We start from the raw sequence: 15,764 nt of genomic DNA on the forward strand, positions 1-15,764 counted from the left end.
CACATTTTCTCTTTTTCTCTTCCCATTTAAAAAATAATTAAATTTCCAATTGTATTTAAGCAAAATGTACCTCCATCGAAATTAGATATCGCAAACAAGAGATATATGAAAGTTAAATTCAATAATGGCTTCTCAAAAATTACCACCTACACCGAGCTAGCTTGTTTAACATCAACAATTCAAGTGGTTGAATTAGTCTGGAACGAAAAGGGACCGGAAATAGTTTGTTCTTGCAAGAATTTTGTTTAGCCGCTTAAACAAGATAGATCACAATATTACATGTTTAGTATTCATTAATATTGGCAGCAAAATGAAATGTAAGTATCAAAATCAATGAGTTGGATTGTTACAAATATAGAAAAAAAATACGTTATCTACTATTAAATTTGAGAAATTATTTCATATCCCGCTTCTTAATTAATATCTAATGATAATTTATAATTTTTATTTAGAAGGTTTAAATTTTAAAGTTATTTGCACACAATCTAAATAACTCAAATCATAATTTGACATGGTTTGTATTTGCGCATTGCGAGATACTAATACTAGTACCACTTAAAATCTAAAAATATTACAAATATTTGACTTTAAAATACGATTTAAGTTCGGCATATCTCCTGATTAGATATTGTCAAACATAATCAATAAGTCAGGACTATTTTCTCCATTTGGGTGACTGTATTGTGTTAATACTTATCTCTACCAACGATCAAAATATATGCATTACGATATTTCACATTAGACTCCTCCTTGTATAGAAAATTTGGCCAAAAATCATAAAAACAAACACCAAACAATATTACTAAATATAACTAAATTGTAATTAAGTACTATCTGAACCATTAAATAAATCTTTCCAATAAGAAAAATCGTCATCTTAACATACTTTTATTGGGTGTCTTTTAATCTTGGTAGCAAATGAGGATTTTGTGCTTTGAATGTAGCCTTTGCCAAAGTTTCTGAACCCCCCACCCCCACCCACCCCCAACACAAACCCAACCTCCCCACACCCCTCTCCCTTTATTATATGAAATGGGACCAGCCTAACCATAGTACAACATTTCTTAACGTATACCAAAGGGTTGCTACTTCGGATGTTAATTTTTTTCTCTCTCTTTGTCCCTCATTTCTCTTTTTTCTCTCTCCTCTTTTTTAACAAGACTGACTTGGCTCTCCGGCATTGACTGGTTCTCAAGCAACTTCACTCCGGTAACTGAACTCAGCTAAAGATCGGTTAGTTTAGCTGTTAAAGATTAAATATTTATCCCAAATTTATTAAATTCATTGCATGTTTAACTGGTCTTTAATTTTATTTTGTTATAACAACCCATAAAAGTAGGTGATCGCATTTTCAACTCAAAATCATTTTGGAGATTCTGTGTGAAGATATTTTGGGTTTCATTCACCTGGGTGCATTTCAATCTTCACCTTTCAGCTGTGAGAATTAAATTCCCCCAAATTCACTGTGATTTCCCAATTTATATTATCTCTAATTTGTTGCTTTGTTTTTCTGTTTTCTTCCAATCCACTTGCTTTCTCCTCGTCATTTTGGGTACTTGTTCTATGTGAGATTGCTAATTCGTAAGCAGCATTCCTTTGCTTTTTCATGACTTTGGAATATGGATATGGTGGTTGTAGTACTCAGTAAAAACTTAGATAAAAGCAAGAAACTGAAAAATGCAGTCATATATTCCTTTTGAGATTGAGATTCTATATGAATATAGTTCTCATTCCTTTTTCTTATCGATGATTGTTCCATTTCTTATGGGTTACTATAAAATATTATTGAACTTTAAACAGCAATTGTTGGTTTTCCCATTGGAAATTGCACAGATGGAAATAAAAACAGGTTTTGAGATAAAAAGAATTCATGTAGGCTGTAGAGAGCAAAATTCACAACTTGAATTAGTAAAGTGCATAAAACTGCAGAACGAAGAAATTGTATGTTTAATTTCACTTCTCAGCAAGAACAATTGTTATGCATAAGTTTATATTCGTATAATGTGTTTCAATATTTTTTTTATTTCTAAGTACACATTGAAAATCAATACTTGTTAATTGGTCCAGTTATTATTGTATGTTGACTTGAGGCGAAATTTTGGAATCTGCCTTTACATATGTTTCTGATATTTCTCTAAACTTCGAGATTTGGAGGAATTTCTTGTATTTAGATGCATGATGAAATTCATGACAAAGAACAGTTTATTAATCATGTTCTTCTACCACTTAAGTAGAAAGCTGTTTTGATTGAAATTTTCATTTGTGGGTTTTACAGTGAAGTCTTATCGGTGAGTCAAAACAAAGTCAGTTTCTAACAGTTAAAAGTCTTCCCAAGGGATGAATTAGACAGTGAGAAGAATACACTTACAATTTGAGGATGAATCTGGGGAGATTTTCAACTCCCCAAGGGAATAGAGTTATCCAAAATGGGGATCCTTGGGTTCCTGCTACTCCACAAAAGCAAGTTTTGCAAAGTCCCGATCTTATTCCAGGTGAAATGCAAGGAAATCAGATGGAAAGGTCAGATTGGCAGGATCTGCTTGGGATTTATGGTAACTTTTTACAAAGACCTGCTCATGGTACAGGAGCAGTTCAGAATCCAATCAACCCAGTGAATTTGAATAAGGATTATATTGGTCAGTGGAATAATGCAGCAGTCGACTACAGAAGCTCTGATATAGATATCAACCACTGTGAAAACATACCAGGTCACGGTAGGCCTGCTTGCACTAGAGTTAATTCATTAGCAGAATTGTTGGGGATGAAGAACCAATCATATATGCCCTCCACCAGTGGAAGATCAAGCAATAGCATCCACCTCAATGATTTACCGACCTTTCAGAATTCATATTCTCAAGTCGAAAGCAGATATGAGCAACTTCAGGCAGGTCCGGATTTTCTCAACGAGAGTCAAGTGTTTATTCCAAATCAGACATTTGATTGTTATGGCAACCGGCGCCTACCACTTGGTGAGTAATTTGTCATGAATATGTTAATTTCATCTAATACTACACCGAATAATTTGAGACAAGAAATATCAGCATTCTTTAAAGCAATTGCATGACAAACCTCCATCATACTAGAAGAGAACCGATTGGAACTATGTATAGCAATAGTGCTAGAAAGACCTCATAACTACCAGGTATAATACATTAACATAACATTGTTCTTCGATTCCATATACTAGGGATTCTCGATATCAGATAAGTCATTCCAATATTAAAAATTAGTTAGATAAACAAGTTAGTCTAGTAAAAGCTTAGAAAATATCCCATTTGACAGGTATATATCATGATATTTTATTCTGAATTCTGAATCACTAGTTTATATCCAATTTCTTTTCCTTGCAGATGGAATTCTAGGCCCATATCAGGTCAATAAAGCCATGTACTCATCCTTGACAACACCAGATGCTGGTACAGGTTCAAGCAGAAGTAGTTTCTTCCCAATTGCACCAGTAACGCCAGAACAAAAGCAATTCAATGATGACCAGCATTTTGAGAGACAGAATTTCTCGATAGAAGAAAGCTCTAGTCTTGAGAAAGATAAGCAGGAGAATGTTCTCAGGTCTATGCAATCCAAAGATAACCACTCTGATAAACAGTTACAGAGAGTCGCAGATTCATTGGTTGCAACAACATCATTGAGTGAAAAGATCGATGATGAGAACAAAGGTAATGGAGACATTGACCTGAACAAGACACCACAGCTGAAACCTCCCAAAAGGCGAAAACACCGGCCGAAGGTAGTAATAGAAGGGAAAACCAAAAGAACTCCGAAGCCTGCTGCCCCAAGAAATAGTACTCCAAATGAGAATCCATCAGGAAAAAGGAAGTATGTCCGCCGAAAGGGCCTCGAAGATTCAACAACTGAACAAACTGAAGTTGTTGAGCCTGCTGCCCCAAGAAATAGTCTTCCAAATGAGAACACATCAGGAAAAAGGAAGTATGTTCGTAAAAAGGGCCTAAAAGCTTCAACAACTCAACAAACCGAAGTTGGTGACAAGGACAGAGCTCCTGATGCTGGAGACACAGCAAAATCATGTCGGAGAATGCTAAATTTTGAAGACAGAACAAAAGATGAAAGCCTGGCCAGTACCAATATCAGCCAAGCAGAAAAACATCAGCAAAGAAAGGAGACTTTTGATTTGAACTTGAGTTCTCAAGATATGGAGTCATCTTTGGCAATCATGGAGGCTTCTGCAATACCACCTGGGCAGAATCAGCGGAATGGAGAAATTGCAGAGAAAAGGCTAACAGAAACTGCACCTTATGTTATCAGTTCCTCCGTTGAAAAGCCAAAAGATTTGGCATTGCCACTTCCTTCAGCAAATCAAGTTACAACGAAGAACCAGGCACTGAATGCCATTGCAAGAAGTCTAAGTATGCGAAACGTTAATCAGCACCAAAACAGCATTCAGCTTGGGTGTGATCAAGTGCCAGTTCATGAAGCTGGAACAGGCCACTTTGTCTTTGAGGCAAAAGATACTCGACCAAAGAGAGACGAAGCAAGGCAGCTGGCACTGGAAAGGACACCTCTGCTTTTGGGAGACACAGCTTCTGCACACGTAAAAAGAGGATCCAAGAGAGATCAGTGCCACATTTCGGAGTTTCAACCTAAAACTTTTAGCCAGATGGGATCGGTCTGCTCAGACATGTTAGGGATTGACAATATTAGAAGAAATTGCAGCACATTTGGTTTAGGAGGTTCAGAGATTCACAAGAAAGCAAAGTTAGATTCTGAAATATATGGCACTGTATCCGGTATACCTTCCAGTACTACAGCTTCAATGCATGGCTCAGTAAAGTTCCAGTCAACTAGCTTGAACATAAACAGATATGTTGGATTCCCAGGTAGCGGAGCCAATGGTGAGGGCAGTAGGCGCTGCGCTAGTCCCATGACTGTTAAACATAACTTTCAAAAGCAACCAACCCCATCTCAATCCCATTCTTATACACAATCAATATCTCAGAAAATATCCCAACAATTGACTGAAAGACATGGACCCCAAGCGCAGGCCAGTAGTAACTGGAATCTTCAGTCTCAACCCCAAGCTCTCTCTATGTTTGTACAAGAGATCAGGAGGAGAATTTCTCACAATAACATGCTAGCACGGATGCAGAACATGGGGCAGACATCATCCAATGAACTATTCAATAACGGGGAGATGCTTACAAGAGACAACAAGAAATTACGAGGTGACGAACATCTCTCAACAAAAGCTAGAGGTATCCTTTTGCAGCTATTCCATCACTCTTGCTTTTATTGTTTCCTTTTTTTCTTTTCCAGCAAATGTAGTGCCAGTCTTAAACAAAGTATGAAGAATCTTAGATACCAATAACAACTACAACCTTCCTGTGTCTCACACAGGCTTACAAGGAACACGCAGATATGCAGCAGCAGTCGATATGATCACACGCCGATTGGAACGCCTTGCTATCAGTAACAGCAAGAAATATACTGCTCAAGAGCAAAAGGCCCTTGTTCCATACAAGGGAGATGGCACTATTATCCCATATGAGGGATTTGATCCCATCAAAAGACGTAAGCCACGGCCCAAAGTGGACCTTGACCCAGAGACCAACAGACTTTGGAACCTCTTAATGGGGAAGGAAGGAGGTGCAGAGACAACGGACAAGGACAATGAAAAATGGTGGGAAGAGGAAAGAAAAGTCGTCCGTGGACGGGTAGACTCTTTTGTCGCACGAATGCGCCTTGTTCAAGGTACAAAAATCCATATATCATTCATTCTTCAATTTAGAAGTCAACTGATTCTGAAATGATTCTCTGGTCCCACCATTTACTTGTGTCAATGAGATAGCCAAAGGTAAAGGCTGAACAAAATATCAAACATGAGCTGCAAAACAAAATAGGTATTCTAACACAATTGGATCCAAGGAAAAAAAGTTGTTTATAATTTGCTCTGCGAGACTCTTTAGAATAAAACAACTCTAGCGTCATGTACAAAGAGGAGCTGCATTTTTGAATGTGGTGGTATCCTGCCCTACAGTGTAAAATTTCCAAAAACAGCATATAAGTTTGTTTGTTAGAGTTAGACATAGTGAATACAAAAAGAAACCTAAAAAAAGGTGAAACATGCGGAGTCACGAAGTTCAGCCATGATTATCAACAAGAGAGAAACTAAATTGTATATTGCAAAGTCTGGCATAATTGATGCATGAAAAGTCTGTAAAACTGATAATTTGCTAATCAGTCAATAATGATTAACAAAAGAGATAACCATCAGAATTGTAGAGAAACTAAAGGCAGTTGAACAAGTTTCGCGGTAGACGTACTAATTGGGATTCATTTCCATGACCACACCTATATATCTTGTATTACTAGAAGTGATGTTCCCATGATGATATCAATTCCAACTACACAAATAATTTGGAAAAACTTTGCAGGAGACAGGAGGTTCTCACCTTGGAAAGGATCTGTAGTCGACTCAGTGATTGGAGTGTTCCTCACACAGAATGTTTCAGATCATCTCTCAAGGTAATTGTTGATGGTTGGAAACCATCAAATGGACATAGTTAATAATAGAAATTGATAACTTAAAATTTTGATTTATTTTCTTGCAGCTCCGCTTTCATGTGCCTTGCAGCCAAGTTTCCCTTGCAGCCGACAAGCACCAAAAACACCCTCTCCCAGAATGGGTGTAACACATTAGTGGAGGAACCAGAAGTTGAAATAATAGATCCAGATGGGACTATCACATATCATCAAGCTAGACTACAGGTGCCTACACGTCATCAAGGCTCCATAACATGCAGTCAATTATCTGAGCACAGAATGGAAGATCGCATTCAAACAACTGGAGCTTATTTAGTAAGTGAGCATGAAAAGAGAACAGACGAGGAAGTCATTTTATCACAAAACTCTCCTGACTCTCTCATTCTTCAAGCCAATGAAGAACTCAGGTCAAGCTCCGGATCCAACTCAGAATGTGAAGACCAACCAAGTTGGCCCAACTTGAACAAGAATAGTACTCGAGCAAACCGTTCTCCACCGGCAAAGTGGCCTGCTGCATTCCAGGAATACCAGAGTCACTTTATGAGGAATACACAATCAGAAAACATGTCCATCTTCAGGAATCATAAGTCAGAAGCTGTAGCGGGTATCAGGCATAATCAAACTCTTGATGCTGAGACGTACTTGCATGGTTATCCAATCAATCCACATGTTCAGGGCCAAGAAAAATCAGCAAGAACTTCCAGTAGTTTCTGGTTGACCATGACACCAGAATTTGGAAAACATGAAACAGCATGCCGTGAGAAAGAAATTGCCTCCTCTTTGACTTCAATAACTCCAGAACCCAATGCCGCAAAAGGAGTAGACTTCCTGAGCAGAAGCATGAAACAGATAACAGGAAGTTCAAGTACTTTGACAGCTCAGCAAACCACAGTGCCCATTGTTCATGCACCAAGAATGGAAGAATATGCATTTGCAAGTAAGCACAGAGAAGAGGAAGGAAATTTACAAATGCAGCCTCACAATGGAAATTATCAACATTCTGTAAGTTGCCATCCAAAGGAGATGTCAATGGCCTCACAACTAGAAAGCACTTGCATCCGACAGTCAGTAAACCGTGCAGAAGCCATTGCTAAAGGACAAGAAGGTAATCCTTATATCCCAAAATGCAAATAAGATTGTTCATGTACATACAAGATCTGTAGTTCGTACCTCGTAGTACATGCAAGAAACTCTTGCAATATAACCAAATCACATGCAGAGGTTCAAGCTTATATTTCAAGCGAGCAACCCAGTGTAACAGGCACCAGCATCTCAAATACAAGAAAAAGGAAAACTGAGGAAGGAGATAAGAAAGCTTTTGACTGGGATAGCTTGAGAAAGCAAGTCCAACCAAAGAGTGGGAAAAAAGAAAGAAGCAAGAATGCAATGGACTCACTGAACTATGAAGCAGTTAGATGTGCACCAGTTAAAGAAATCTCTGATGCTATTAAGGAACGAGGGATGAACAACATGCTGGCAGAGCGAATTAAGGTAACAGAGCACTAAATATGTTTTGATGAGTCACAAGGAGAAAAGAGACCTCACCGGATAAGTAAAGATTCATAAACGATAATTGCTTATTGTGCAGGACTTCCTCAATAGACTGGTAACGGATCATGGAAGTATTGACCTAGAATGGTTGAGAGATGTGGCCCCAGAAAAAGCAAAGTAAGTACCTTGCACTAATACACTAAAATTTTCCATCTTCATGAGTTTACCTGCCCCTAAATTATTTGTTCCTTACTGCAGAGAGTATCTATTAAGTATTCGTGGACTGGGCCTGAAAAGTGTAGAGTGTGTGCGGCTATTAACACTTCACAACCTTGCTTTTCCAGTAAGATCCACTTGCCAATTTGCGATGATTTACAAACTTGATCTACAACTCAAAGTTGAATTTGTCAGGTTGACACAAATGTTGGACGAATTGCTGTGCGACTAGGATGGGTTCCTCTCCAACCACTTCCTGAGTCACTGCAGTTGCATCTTCTTGAACTGTAAGTTATTAAAGCAAAACCTCAAAACTGTACTTTATCTACTATACAGGTTATCATTCATGCTTCCGCACAGGTATCCGGTTCTAGAGTCAATTCAGAAGTATCTCTGGCCACGACTGTGCAAGCTCGACCAGAGAACATTGTACTTTCTCAAGACCTCATAATAACTTTTCTTTGGTTAAATATGCAATTATTAAGCTAAAGGACGCTCTAACATACCCATGGATGTATTGGCAGGTATGAATTGCACTACCACATGATTACATTTGGAAAGGTAAGTTTAACTGCACTTTTTCAAGTTTAATATGCTGAGTATGACTTATTTTGGGGAGGTTGTCTCTCATCAGACAGAATCATTATGGCTTAATTTCAAAATTGGCACAGGTTTTTTGCACCAAAAGTAAACCAAATTGTAATGCATGCCCGCTGCGAGCTGAGTGCAGACACTTCGCTAGTGCTTTCGCAAGGTTAGTCATCCATGTGTTCAATCTTTTCTTTTTTTAATATAAGGAGGCTTGACATAAGGTTACCTTAAAGTTTTCTTTGTTCTTTTTAACAACTGCAAATGAAAACAGTTAGCATAATTGGGGGCAAAGGTATGGTGTCAAATTTAAAAACACAAATCTTAAGAACAGAAACCATACTTGTCAAATTCAAATTAAAATAATAATGATGATACTAATGATAACAATGATTATAAATAATACTAATAACAAGGAAAGAGGAAAACTATGTGTGTGCACATACATAATCCTTGTTAAAGCACATCTTAAATTGCTAAGCTATTTCACAAACCAAAAGTAGCCACCTGTTAAAGTAATACAGCGGAAGAACTCTTTAAGAACTTTCATTAGCTATCATGAATAGTTGCTTGCAAAACAAGATAAACAAGTGAATCAATCTGAACCTGAATGCTTCATATGCACCTTTCCTCAGCTAAAATCTGTTCATCTCATCCATCAAAATGCTTAAATGAGTCAACCACTCAGGCAATCCTTATTATTAAGTTAAAGTCACAAAATCATTTCAGTAATTGACAAGTAGAGCTCTAAAAAGTGTTCCTGAGATGGTTGTTTACTTCTGTAACTGTAACTCTTGCATTAGAGATGCAAAATCTGGCATCACTTTACTTCTATTATTACTTTGTCAATTTAGAGAAAAACTGACAAACATGTTGAAAAATTACCTGCAGTGCAAGACTTGCCCTTCCTGGCCCACAAGAGAAGAGTATAGTGAGTTCGACAGTTCCAATCTCTGGTGGAGGAATTGCAGCTGCCCCACTCAAGCCTATGCTATTACCCCCAGCAGGTGAAGGGAGAATGATTAGCCCATGTGCTCCGGTTGAAGCTGGAAACATCCCTGATTTCCTGAACAAACCAATGCCAATACCTCAAGAGATAACCAACTTGGATAGAGAAACAACTCTCATTACCAGCAATTGTGAACCTATTATTGAGGAACCAAAATCACCAGAACCGCTGCCAGAACTTTTGGAAAGTGACATTGAGGATGGATTTATTGAGGATCCTGATGAAATTCCAATGATCGAACTCAACATGAAAGAGTTTACGTCCAATTTGGAGACTATTTTGCAGGGGCATAACAAAGAAGGTGAGTTATCCAAAGCTCTGGTGGCTTTGAATCCAGTTGCAGCTTCAATTCCTACTCCCAAGCTGAAAAATGTCAGTCGCCTACGGACAGAACACCAAGTGTAAGTTCCTGAGTTTGTTTGATGTTTACCTGTGTAAGGATGTAAACAATATAAGTAGAATTTAGAAATCTGGAAAAATGGGACTAGGCGGGGCAGAATATAATATTATAGTAGGACTTAATGTGAATATGAAATTGTATGGAATTAAGAACACAACCAGCAAAGAATGTGCGATGCAGATATTTATACAAATTTGCAGTGTGCTGAAAATGAGAAGATGTATAAAGCCGCAGTACCAATTTGTATTGCTAGCCCACACCTCTCAACACCACCAATTATGACACCAAATGGTCTGATAATAAATTCCTACAAAGTATATAGTCTTCACGGTTTTACCTATGAAGCCATGCCAAAAAGCTCTAAAATTTCCAATCACAAAACTAATGGTCAATACTCTGATATATTGCAGGTACGAACTCCCAGATTCTCATCAATTGTTGGAAAAGGTCAGTTGTCTATCTTTTGTTGCTTCATTAATAAAATTTGGTTAGAACTAAGCTTTATTCTAACCCGATAATCTTCAAACACAGCTGGATAAACGAGAACCTGATGACCCAAGTCCATACCTTCTGGCAATATGGACACCAGGTATGCAACCTAATTTTCTTTGAATAGTATCTTCTTCTCCAGGATATCGACTAATGCACACAGAGCACAGTTAGTGAATGGAGAAAACTTGAGTTCGTGTTTCTCAACATAGTGCCAAATTGCTATTCTGAAGCCAAACTATGCATTAGCAATATTTCACTTTTTGAAACCAAAAGATGCCCCATATAGTACGGGGTGACAGACTGACCAGCTTTTCAGTTTTTTTCTCTTTTTCTCCGTTCTGTCACTGATTGCACCTACCAATATAATGGTGAATTAAAACTCTAGTCTGCAGTACATTATGTTGTTGTGACTCCTGCATAATGTGGCACCAGGTGAGACTGTAAATTCAATTCAACCTCCTGAAACAAAGTGTGATCCCAATGGCTCGGGGAGCCTGTGCAATGAAAAGGATTGCTATTCATGCAATGGCATTAGAGAAGCAAATTCACAAACCGTAAGAGGCACACTACTGGTAAGTGGCCCAGGCATTAGATGTGTTTAAAAGTAACTACCTGTAGAAGAACTATAAGCTAGCATTGCATTTTTGTCTCTGAAACACCAAGCTTATTGCAGATACCATGCCGAACAGCAATGAGAGGGAGCTTCCCACTCAATGGCACATACTTCCAGGTCAATGAGGTAAACTCTGGACCTTGTCATCTGATCATTATTTTCAGGGGACTGTTTGGGCAACAATACTTCACAAATACAAGAGCAACTGTTCATAATGCAACTTGAAAATGGAATATTATTGATTGCAAACATTTAATGCCTGATTATTGAATTATATGTGATCTTACACTGCAGGTTTTTGCGGATCATGAATCCAGTCTTAATCCAATTAATGTTCCGAGAAAATTGCTATGGTCCCTGCCAAGAAGGACCGTGTACTTTGGGACCTCTGTCTCAACAATTTTTAAAGGTACCTACTAATGCTCAGGAAACCATTGTGGTTTGATCCATGGCTTAAGAATTGAGCCTTAACTTACTGACTACATAAACATTGATGTTTATCAGGCTTGTCAACAGAACAAATTCAGCACTGCTTCTGGAGAGGTAAGGCCAACTTCTCTTGCTTCTCTTATTTACCGTGTACAAAAAGGATCTGAGTTAAGTATGTTAATGCTAAAGATGTGGAATAGTGAGATAGGAACGCGCTTCAATGCTGATGGTTCTGCAATAGAACGAGGCTCATTTAACTTAACGGTTATTACTGAATGGTACAAACCCATGGAAGGGCAAGCAGAAAGATCTTGGACTTGTCACCAAAAATACAAGAGTTTATGAATGTGACTAAGGATATTAGTAAAGCAGTACACAAGTTATACTTTTCAAAGTGATGATTCTACCTAGAAGAGATAGACAATTTGCGACGGTACAAATTCACAGGGAAAGAATTGTAATCTAGGGAGAAAGTGTGCACCCCTAGGACTTAAAGTAGGGGGCGATTTTGGATGAAAATCATCAAACTTAAGTGCTCAGATACTTCTAAAAAGATCAAATAGAATTGGATCGGCAAATAAGAGCTAGATAACTTGTGATTTATTCTTTAAAGAACAGAGAGAAAAGAAATAACAGCTAAATTAATACAAGCCATAAAATGAATAACACTCGTGGAGAGCAACAATTAGTTATAATAAGGTAGCAGGTGTAAAACTTATTGAAATACGAGGCAATTGTATCAGGTCATACAATTGTTTAAGAAATTACTCAAAATACCAGCACCTTTCCTTATCTCACTACGGGAATGGAGATGTGTATTATACCATGTTCAACTTTATCTTTAACCTAGTAAAAGAAGTGATTGAGTTACCTAATGTCTACAGTCAGATTATGTACAAACTGTTATTGTGGATGTCATTTTCAATAAGCATTTTGCAGGATTTGTCTGTGTGAGGGGATTTGATCACAAAACAAGAGCCCCACGACCTCTCATTGCTAGATTGCACTTCCCCGCAAGTAAGTTGGTCAAAAATAGAAGTGATGACAGAAAAAAGGAGGGAGCTGCTGCAGAGAAGGCTGCTGGTTACAATTCACCCAAATCTGCCCATATGAAGTAGAGAAACACTGCCGAGTAGGATAAGAATTTGATGACTAACACATTGTTGACATTCAGTAACCTCACCTTAACAGGAGATACAAGTTTACATGTTACAGCAGCACAATATTTGAAGTCACCCCTTGGCAAAGAGGGTGTAGTGTACAATAAACATCTCCTATTCTTTCATTTATGCTCACAAACTGAGCCATTTTTCAAGAATTAGCAATACAAAGCAATAATAGATGTAGGAAAATTGAGATGTAACGTTCATTGTTTGATTGTGCAAACAGTTAATGCCAATGCAATGGAATTTTTTTTTAATTCATGCCCCGAATGAACTACTGATTTAAATGTTGTTAACAGACTCATTTATGAGAGATGGAAGAAGTGGTTAACTGGAGATGCATACCCGTGGGGCTTCACCTCATAACTTAATATAGATGGACTGCAGTCTAAGCAAAGGATACAAAACCAAAAATTTTAAGATAGGAAAAAGGATCACCTATCAGCAAAAGGCTCTGCAAATTATATCGCCAACTCTTCTCAAATTTCAGATCTATTTCTCTCTCTTCCCCAGAGAAAAGTAGAAAACAGCTCAGCAGTAAATGATACACACAAATTAAAAATCAAACATCACCTAGCAAAATTTTGCTGTGAAGCCATTACTTTTGGGAGTCAGTTAGCAACAAAGCATCTCTCTGCAAGCATTTGAACTTACTAAATTCTGGAAGTTATACACCATACACTTACCCCAAGTTTGAAAGTAAAACAAAATAATTGATCTAAATCCGGAGAGACTCAACCATAACCATCTGAGTATTTCCCTTTTTGGCATTTAGAGGGCATAAGATCCTTAAACTACAAATCATTTATTTTTAATTATCAATATGCTAAAATGGATGGACAATCCCATACAAAAGTTCCAAGGCTCTGAATTTTCTCAACTTCCACATGTCAAAAGGCCCACGCTCTGTTAACTGTCTAAACTACGACCAAATTTCACCCTGTCTGGAATGTTTATAGACTATACTACAAAATTTGTGATTAACCTTCTCCATTTTTCTCTTTCCAAAATTTTACATACCCAATGCTTAAATTAAAATTTGACATCTATAGAGGGCTATATAAGGTAGTATTGCAAAAATTTCAAGGATGGAGTTTTCAGGCAACTAAGTTCTTTTCAAAATATAGAGCTATACTCTAAACTTTTATAACCTATAGCTACTGGCATAAACTAAAATGTTTATGATCATAGAATATATCTCTCTGATTTTGTACCTCTAGTACAGGGGCGGATGCAGACAGTGAGTTACGAGCATGGGCGGAGCTAAAAATGCAGATGCGTATAAGGTTAAAAATAATTTTATGCATATACATTAGTTGTTGAATCCTCTGTGTTCTCCCGTGCTTACGTTTTTATTTTTTTGAATTTCCTTGGTCAAAATCCTGCCTTTGCCACTGGTTACGAGCCATGTATAAGTATTTGTATTAGATTTATGAGATAAGTACAAAATATTGATTTCAAACCCAATAAAGCAAATGAGTTGTAGTAGAATCCCGAACTCGAACTCATAAAGTTTAAATTCTAGATCCGACTATACAATTGTACTCACTCAATGTCCAAAACATCATACTACTCAATAAGCTTACATACTTGCAAACCAGCTAATAGCCTTGACATATTTCTTTAATCATTTCTATTTGCTAATTATCATTACATTACAACGGAGTCATAAACAGAATAATAACAACAACAATGAGAAAGTCGAGTTCATAATTAGTCCATAAGAAGACTAGAGCAACAAGCATCACGTGAATCAAAGATTTAATTCAGATGATTCTACGGTTTTATGTTGATAAGGAATAATCAAATATAAGATTGAACATTGCCAGATACACACCGATTCAATAATCACGAATTTAAACGGCGTTAATGAAATCGGTGGTGAATAATAGAGTACCTGAATAGCTTTGATCGGAAAATGTGGCGGCGACGCCGATTGGCAAGGTCACTATGCTACCGCTGACAGCGGAAGGCGAAGCGACGATTGGATTGAAGAGTTCTATTTTTCCCCTCCCCTAGGTTTGAAGAGTTCTTTTGGTTGCCGCCTTTTATTTGATTACGTTCCCGCCTCCCTTTTTCTCTCCGAAATCCTTTTTATTTATTTTTTGTTTTTTTTTTTCCTTCTTCTTCTGTTTTTTTTTTTTTTGGTTCTCCTCTGGGTCTTTTTTGTTTTTTTTTTTGGTTTAAAAGATAAACATATATTATACTAAGATTGAGTACAGAGCATGGATGCCTATATTGCATCATATTTGTCATGGGTTGCTTTCCAGACACGCCCCATGACCCCTTGGTCGCGCCCCATGGCGGCCTAGCAAGCCTCACAATGCCTAGCGCCATGGTCGGCCCCGTGGTCTTGGTTGCGCCAAGTGACAAGCGCGCATGTGCCTCTGTCGCCCCACCGATGCCTCTCGCCAGCGCCCAAGGGCTGGCCATTGACAACAGCGTCGCGCGCCCTGACAATGCCGCGCGCGCATATCCTGATGCCTCGCCAGCGCCCAGCTGCAGACCCATTCCAATAGTGCCTCGCGCACAGACCCTGATGCCAAGCACCAGTGCCCAGCCTCAGGCCAGCACATCAAGTGTCGCGCGTGCCCACAGCAACGCGCGCGCAGACCCTGACCCGCAAGACAAAGATGCTGCCATCGGACTTAGTTTTACCTTGTAATAATCTAAGTCCTTTTCATTGTAATCATAGACTAGTTTTCATCATTTTCATTTCAGTGTGCTTCTACAGCTTTATTAGGACTAGTCTTGTAATGTTGGTTTATTTTTTTTAAGCATTATTAAGGGGGACCAAACAATCAAACATTTTCAAGCAAGCATTTTCTGGTGTCTCTCCCCCGCGAC

The 15,764-nt window shown here is 38.1% G+C and overlaps 1 protein-coding gene across 3 annotated transcripts; it reads left to right on the top strand.

Moving 5' to 3' along the window:
- Positions 1-1,049: 1,049 nt before the first annotated feature.
- On the top strand, positions 1,050-13,204 carry LOC107759302 (transcriptional activator DEMETER). Of its 3 annotated transcripts, XM_075224841.1 has the most exons (22): positions 1,101-1,233; positions 1,340-1,437; positions 2,276-2,969; positions 3,351-5,228; positions 5,371-5,724; positions 6,408-6,498; positions 6,585-7,621; positions 7,736-8,007; positions 8,105-8,184; positions 8,266-8,350; positions 8,419-8,510; positions 8,584-8,652; positions 8,748-8,784; positions 8,895-8,977; positions 9,703-10,221; positions 10,631-10,667; positions 10,752-10,809; positions 11,145-11,284; positions 11,386-11,451; positions 11,620-11,734; positions 11,830-11,868; positions 12,694-13,204. In XM_075224841.1, exons 3-22 carry the CDS (start codon positions 2,378-2,380, stop codon positions 12,870-12,872), a joined length of 5,823 nt encoding a protein of 1,940 aa, XP_075080942.1. In that variant the 5' UTR covers positions 1,101-1,233; positions 1,340-1,437; positions 2,276-2,377; the 3' UTR covers positions 12,873-13,204. The 3 variants fall into 3 exon arrangements, with proteins under 3 accessions (XP_075080940.1, XP_075080941.1, XP_075080942.1); XM_075224839.1 differs by lacking the exon at positions 1,340-1,437 and having other exon boundaries at positions 1,050-1,233; XM_075224840.1 differs by lacking the exon at positions 1,340-1,437 and having other exon boundaries at positions 1,072-1,209.
- The last annotated feature ends 2,560 nt before the right edge of the window (positions 13,205-15,764 follow it).

The sequence above is a fragment of the Nicotiana tabacum genome, chromosome 11, assembly GCF_000715075.1.
Source record: "Nicotiana tabacum cultivar K326 chromosome 11, ASM71507v2, whole genome shotgun sequence".
Classification (NCBI taxonomy): Eukaryota; Viridiplantae; Streptophyta; class Magnoliopsida; order Solanales; family Solanaceae; genus Nicotiana; species Nicotiana tabacum.